The sequence below is a fragment of the Schistosoma mansoni genome (genome assembly GCF_000237925.1).
Source record: "Schistosoma mansoni, WGS project CABG00000000 data, chromosome 1 unplaced supercontig 0076, strain Puerto Rico, whole genome shotgun sequence".
Classification (NCBI taxonomy): domain Eukaryota; kingdom Metazoa; phylum Platyhelminthes; class Trematoda; order Strigeidida; family Schistosomatidae; genus Schistosoma; species Schistosoma mansoni.
Genome location: NW_017385990.1, coordinates 1,421,814 through 1,429,879, shown reverse-complemented (window position 1 = coordinate 1,429,879; position 8,066 = coordinate 1,421,814). Strand labels below are relative to the sequence as shown.

General features: G+C 36.3%; 1 protein-coding gene across 1 annotated transcript in view; it reads left to right on the top strand.

The window, feature by feature from the left end:
* The window catches only part of Smp_176780 (hypothetical protein), a gene marked incomplete at both ends in the record, with an annotated part of 33,239 nt that overhangs the window by 16,947 nt on the left and 8,226 nt on the right, over positions 1–8,066 (top strand). Inside the window, 4 exons of the mRNA XM_018791788.1 lie at positions 2,298–2,546; positions 4,278–4,428; positions 4,879–5,168; positions 6,188–6,402. Of these exons, the coding sequence (XP_018645107.1) occupies positions 2,298–2,546; positions 4,278–4,428; positions 4,879–5,168; positions 6,188–6,402 (905 nt within the window). The remainder of the gene's footprint in view (positions 1–2,297; positions 2,547–4,277; positions 4,429–4,878; positions 5,169–6,187; positions 6,403–8,066) is intronic.

The following is an 8,066-nucleotide window of genomic DNA, read 5'->3' as shown; positions in this document are numbered from 1 at the left end:
TTTCGTCCTATTGTGTACACTGCTGAGGAGTCCCACAATAGGACGAAACGGCTGTTCAGTCCTTCCAGGTTTTCCATGATGGTCTAGCTTCAATTGACTCGTGATTTCAACTATATAAAATTACTAAAAATCTCCATAAATCTCCGCCTTCTGAAAATACATCATACATAGAAATCTCGATTGTTTTACAAAGTCAATTTCATTGGTCTATTTCATCAAATTGTTGTTTATTTTTTAATTTCTCTCTCGGATATCCAAAATACTAAAATATAGTACTTACCAACAAAAAAGGACAATGCTACTAATGTCTGTCGACATAAGTAATATGTAACACCAATAGGTAGTGGCAACCGTGCAGCAGAAGGCTAAGAAGATTGTGTTAAGGAGAATAGAAAGTAATTATGAACTGAATATTAGAGACGTTAGATCCTCAGAACTCACTTGGTAAAGGTTCTAATTTTGTAGTTTTATTCTAGACATTTGAATTTTATATTTTTCACGCTAAGAAACGCTTAGCTGACCTACAACTTACATTTCCCACTCGGAATTCTTTGATTGTCATTGGTTGATGAATTTTTTCAGTACCCCATTTTGTGACTCTCCCAAGGGCGTTTCTATCATTGTATAAATAAGCTTGATTTATGTACTTAGTGACCTCGTATTTTGTGGGTGCTTATAGAATACATTCTTTACACCTCATCAAGATTTATTGATCTAGTTAGTAGGACCGGGGACAACGGATTAGAATTAGCCTATCGTATCACTGTGTCATTGACCTTCGTTCCATTTACTGAGTAAGGTAAACTCGTAATAACACCAAGCATATCACTGGAAGAATCATACGGAATATGAAGGACAAATGATAGAAATTTTCAAATGAAGTATTCAGTATATGGTTCTCATATTTTACTGAATGCATGGAAAAATCCCTGGAAAATGTTTTATACTGTACAATGATTAAACATTGAGGAATAGATAGATAATCTCTTCCTGTATTTTGTAGTGGATTAACTTTAACTATGTAATTATTGGGGAATTCGAAGCACTGGATATCTGTTTGATCTTAGTTTAAAACTCTTAGGGAGTACAATTTCTTGGCTTCACCGTCTGGGTTGATCTCGAGACCTGTAGACCTTTCAGAATAAGATGATTCATGTTTTAAATTTCAGTGTCTTTGTCAAATCAAAACATTCTTCATTAGCGAGTATTCTTCAGAAGATTTCTGGAAGCCTTAATAAGAATCTACAACCCATGGAGTTACCCTCATTTAAAAAAATAATAAGACGGTTATTTACCCACCAACGTGACTGGTTGGTTGTCTCGTTAAATCATAACTTGATCACAGTTGAAATTAGTATGTACCATATTTATTTGACCTGGTAGTTTTATATTAAAAGTTTTGGGTTCGACTCTATGTGTGTAAGCTATAAATGCTTACCACTTTTATGGAGTTTCAAACTATAAGATGAAACAGATGGTGGAGAAGATTTGTAGCCCAGGACTGCTGTAAATCACATGTAGAGAAATTCAAACACTTCACTTCTACCCGAAGTTTGTGCTGATGATGTCGTTCAGAAGGACGATGAAAGCTCCACGACCAAACCATCCAGCTCAGAGAACAAACTCACATCAAAAGATGAAACAGAACTATTCATTTCCTTTGTAGTTTTCAGTAGTTTTCCAATGAAAATCAGTCTATGAGTTGTAGGCTTTCTCTGTATTTTATTCAACTTTCTAACAACACTTTCCGATTTAAAATAGCCTAAAGCAATAGCAAACTATCTTGAATCTATTATCAGAAGGGGTTTTGCGGAGATTTCCGGTATTTTCATAGTTGAAATCATGAGTCAGTTGAAGCTAGACCACCATCTGAAACTTGGAAGCAGTGGACGACCGTTTCGTCTTATTGTGGGACTCCTCATCAGTTCGCATCCACGATCCCGCCTCGTGAGATTCTAACCCAGGACTTACAATTCTCGCTCCAGAGCACTTAACCGATAGACCACTGAGCCGGCATCCGATGGTGTTTATATCTAACTCTAACCAATTCACGAAGTTGAGCGACCGTTCACCAATTGTCTCCAGTGAGTTCCTATCTCACAACAGACGTGGTTTGAACTCAACTGGTCAATGCTTCTCACTAGAACTCCAGGATTTACCTCTCGAAATCAGTCATTAGTGAGCATATGATTATTATTATTATCAGAAGGGGTTTTGTGGAGATTTAGTATTTTCATAGTCGCAAACGTGAGTCAATTGATAATCTATCTTTACTTTCTTACTGTTTTCTTTATTAGCCTAAATGTCAAGTAAAATCAACCATCCACTCATATAATACAAATAATGGACATCATACAAATCAGTTTCATCATAATACGCCTACAACAAATTCACGAAAACCATCAATTCCTCAAAGAGATCCATCCACTCGACTAACAAGTTTACCGAGTTGGCCTAAACACCATGACATGGAGACACCTACTTCTGACACTATGATAACATCAAATACCATGGTCACTGGAAATAATGGAATAGATAATTTGAAAGTAAGTATTCTCCCTCCATTGTCTTTCACGTAATATATATAATACTAACAAGTCTATAATCTTTGTAAAATAACAGAGGTTTAATTATTAAACATAAGAAAACGATATGATGGTAGCTAGCAGTGGAAGTCAAGACGCGCGTTTCATCCTGTTTGGGACTTGTCAGCCTGACGTGCCTGCATCTCAGAGTTGATGTTCGCTCCGGGACTTGAACCCAGTACCGTTTGCTTGAAACGTCATCACGTTATCCACTTAGCTACTGAGTTCCACTGCTAGCCATCATTATTTCTGCTTACAATGCTTGTGATTTAAGACAATATCGAGGAAATCCTCACAGGATGCAAATATTTCAATAAGAGATTGATCATTTACTGTCCTAAACATCAATGAGAAGATTCAAACAACCAATACAAAGATGAACTATGAAAATGTCTGTTTTATATACTGCGATAGTAAGTTTCCTAATCAATCTATTTGATTTAAATATCACATATACTGTGCTTGTTAAAGGTTTATTATTATTTATTTAAACACATAAATATTGGTACAAGGAAGAACCAGATACATATGCGCCACGCAAATCTCATTCGATTTGTGTGAGGGCTATGATACTGCCCAGGTGCCTAAACCGAAGCAGGTAGTTTTCTTCGGGGGCTACACTTGGAGTCTTTGATCTAAAGGTCTGATCCACAAGGCAGTGGAGCATCATATAGAGATGCAGTCTCATAGTAGCCGGTGACCAACGATTGATTCATACGCGATTTGTTCCCTCAGGATACTGGAGCTAGGCCATGTGCACCATTGGTTTGGAATCAGGGTTTTCCAACTCCTCTAGGTGAACTCACCGTGTCCACCAACCCAGTTAAAGAGTCGGATATTCACTTTTCGTCCTCTCAAGTTTGTAAACAACAGTAATGCCACGAGAATGCAGTGAGTAGGAATCCGTGGGAGAGGCTATATACTCGTGGCCATGTGAGAGTATTTCGAGTGGGAGAGCGGACTCTCCCCACTCTCAGCCGTACCAGGGCATTTGGGGGCCTTGTTAAAGGTAAAACTTGAAAATAACAGGGATTTACTGTGTTAATATTCAAATAAAAATGTTTTATTGGATTACACTGTGTGGAGCACATCTTTAAACCACATTCTAGTCACCACAATCTATGCTATCATTTGAATTTATACTGGAAATTGTTACTGGGTTATAAATAACAATACGGCTTTGAGTAGTGCCACTGATTGTATTTGTTGAAATCAACGAGTGTGAGTATAATACTAGACGAAGATGATCACTCGGTTAACCAGTTTGCGTATCTTCATTATATGAGATAATTCAAACTGGTGGTGGTACCTATATCTAGTCATTGTACATGCTAGTATCAGACTCTGTGTTGATTGTGACTGATTGATTTTCACTGTCATTTTTATGTCTTAGCACCACTTGGAATTTTTATTCGGCTTCTTAGAATCCTTCTACTCAAAAAGTTCCAATCCTAAACAAATCAAAGTACAGAAATTAAAGCTATATAAAAGACTAAGAATACTTTAAGCATCCTTTCACTCCTAGAATTAACTGAAAGACACTCATTAATCCAGTATATTTTAGATATTTCTTATTTTCTTTAGTGTTCAGATATTGACTACTCAGTCTCTGGACAATCATTCTTTCCGTATTTCGTTTGTCTCCTTTCTTTGCCTCTCTCATCTTAATGTGTGCATTTCCTATTTTCTTAGACGAAACATTCAGTGGAATCATCAAAGGAGAATAATAACAATAATAATAACACTCACTCAATTGAATGCACTACCTTACCAGTACAAGATATAATACGTAAATTTGGCAGTCTACTTATGAGTAATGCAAAAATATCAAACCAATGCAATAGTAAGTTTTTCAGAAGGGGGTTTTTGTGAAGATTTAGTATTTTCATAGTTGAAAGCGTGATTCAATTGAAGCTAGACCACCAGGGAAAACCTGGAAGGACTGGAGGGCCGTTTCGTCCTATATTGGGACCCCTCAGCAGTGCGCGTCCACGATCCCGCCTCGCGAGATTCAAACCCAGCACCTACCAGTCTCGCGCCAGAGCACTTAACAGTGGTTGCGCACTTCTGAGGAGTCCCACAATAGGACGAAACGGCCGTCCAGTGCTTCCAGGTTTTCTCTGGTGATCTAGCTTCAATTGACTCACGCTTTCAACTCTAATTAATTGTCAAAATTCTTAAATATTTTCGTATTGTTGTTCATTATTCCAAGTAAGTATTTTCAAAAAAACAAACAAATAGAATTACAGTGCACAACTCTTATCCCTTCTGTCTTTGCTTTTATTTCCATTAGCAACTTCTAATGTACAAAGTACTTTATCATCTACAATACGACCAAATTCAATCAATGACTGTATACCTAATAATAATAATACTAATAGTATAAAAAAGTCAATTGCTCACAAGAACAATCCACCAACACCATCTTCTAATTCACAATATTCACCGAATACTACTGGTCTAGCTACACCAATTGCTTTTACATCACAAAATAATGCAATACAAGAAGTTGTCATGTCAACTACATCGTCGTCATCTTCATCATCATCACCATTGTTAAATAGAAATATAAATCAAAGTAGTGTAAGTCACCGAGTAATAAGAATCCTTTCAGTCCATTTGTAATAAAGGCTAAAAATTTATTTGCATTTTTTTATTATCATAGTTGAAATGACTTGACTGTCACCAGATGACTTCCCACTTGTACTAGGACTTTGGAGACTAGGCATCTTCAGTAAAGTTTTTCAAGCAAGCAATTGAATTACTTGTCATATATAACTCTTATACTTAAACTCCGAAACTGTTGTCAGTCAGTCAATCAGTCACAACAACGTAGAACTTCGTACCTACGTATATCAGTTTGATATACCATACCACATTATCAAAGAGATGCAGTTGTCGATTCAAATCCCATAGTGGTAGAAGTGGTAAGAGTATAGGCAGTTGTCAGAAAGATTAGGGTTCGGAGATGTTATTCAAGGGATTTAATCCAGTGAGATTGTTCTACAACGTCCAGTTTTTTCTGTACATGAAATTCTTAATTCCAAATAAAGTTATTTCATTCAGGTGAATTCTTATTAATAATGGTGAATGTAAAGAGTCAAAGGTATCCATCTACTTGCATATCAATAAAATAAGACATGATCTTAAAAAGTTAAAGGATATGAGTAGGCTGTGAGTATTTAATTATAAGTTTCTTGATAGTTTTGCTGTGATATGGTAGAACCATTGAGTGAGTAATATCGCAGTTAAGCGTATAGAAGTATGTAAAAAGGGTCATTTGATTGATGAGGTAATAGGTCTTTATCGAACATTTCGTGTTCACAAGTCCCACGTACTCTGATGTGTCCTATATAAAATCCAGGATCCTAGATCCAGCCCATATGTACCATTAGTTTGGAATGAACATTTTCCAACTCCATTAAGTGAATCTTCCGTATCCACCAACCCGGTTAACGAGAGACAGATATTCACTTCTCCATTATGTTACAGATTAATTTATTGAGTCTGAAATAGATTTATGGATATCATTTTTTAGGTTATTGAAAATACCATTTCCCTTATCTATTTTATTGATTCAGTCTAATTTTGTTGTATTTCAGTCACCCGATATGAATCATTCCTATCAGATAATGAATAGTTCATCGGGGAAATTATCAAAAGGGAATTATTGTATAAATAATAATACATCATCTAATTTACCTTATTCATTTTCGTCTAATTCTACTAATGTTACCATTACTACTACTGTATCCAATCATCATAAATCGTTTATTGATCCATTATATGTTAATGGAAAGTTTGGAAATGATAAATGGTGAGTTAGTCACATTGGTCTTTTCATTTTGGGTCTGTAATGATAGTCATAATAATAACAATGATAAAGTACTTCACAACAAATCGGTATGATATATAGTAGAACCATTGAGTGAGTAATGCCGCAGTTAAGTGGATAGAAGTATGTAAAAAGGGTCATTTGATTGATGAGATAATGGATCTTTGTAGAATATTTCATGTTCACAAGCCCCGCGTACTCTGACATGTCCGATATAAAATCCAAGATCCTGGATCCAACTCCCTTATGTGAATCTTCCGTGTCCACCAATAATAATAATAATAATAATAATAATAATAATAATAACAATAATAACAGTGGTAAAGTACTTCACAACAAGCGAAAGGTATTGGGTTCGAGTCCCAGAGTGAACATCAACTCTGAGATGCAGGTACATCGAGCTGACGAGTCCCAAATAGGACGAAACGCGCGTCAAACTGGATTCCACTGTTAATCACTATCCATCTTTGCTTATTAAGTCTGAGGTTCTGAATCTCGCTCGTTCTACTTCCGTTCAATTAACTGAGTACACAAACTTGTAATTCGTCCAGACACTTTACAGACTTTATTTTTCAGAGAGGGTTTTGTGGATATTTAGTATTTCCATAGTTGAAATCATGAGTCAATTGAAACTAGACCACCAAGGAAAACCTGGAAGCACTGGACGTTAGTGGAGGGTCCACCTAGGTGAATTGGAAAACCCTGATTCCAAATCAATGATGTACAAGGGCTGACTCCAGGATCTTGAGGAAACAAATCTTGAGTGAACCAATTGCTGGTGACCGGCCAGCATGGGACTGCATCTCCTTACGTTGTTCCACTGCCTTATGGATTAGACTTTTAGGTGGCGAGCTCCGGGTGTGGCTTTTTAAGAAAACCACCTGCTTGGGTTTTGGCATCATCCGGGTAGTATTCCAGCCCAAACACAAACCAGATGGCGCATATGTATTTGATGTCCCTTTGTACCAATGTTTATATGTTTAAATAAATAAATAATAATACTATAAAGTGTGAAATTCACTGATCAGTATCACTCTAGTATAGTTGTCCATCATTGGATTAGTTTAAGTATAATCATTGTTTACAATCCATTAAACATTTCTATCATTTTTAATTTGTCCAACCTTTATGTAATTTGTTTACTGTAGTCATAAGATTTGAGTACGCCCAATATTGTATCATGCCAAAAAAAACTTAGCAACAGATTTACAACAGAAAGTTAAATTAATAAAAGTTTAATTTGTTTTAATTATTGTTAGTTTTATGTAAATAATTTAAATAATTAAGGTCATTTAAAATAGAACTATGATGATTCTTGTATCTTGTCATGTCGTGGAGCAAAGGGGCCGCCTACCAGCATTCTCCATCCAATCATGTCCTGGACAATCCTTTCCAGTTGTTTTGCAGTTGCTATTGATCCTTTTCATGTCTGCTTCCGATTCCTGACGCAATGTGTTCTTTAGCTTTCTTCTTTTCTGTTTATGTTTATGTAGGAATGTATAAATGAAATCATAAGTCAATTGAAGCTAGACCACTATGGAAAACCTGGAAGCACTGGACGGCCGTTTCGTCCTGGGTTCAAATCGCACGAGGCGGGATCGTGGACGCGCACTGCTGAGGAGTCCCATAATAAGATGAAGCGGCTG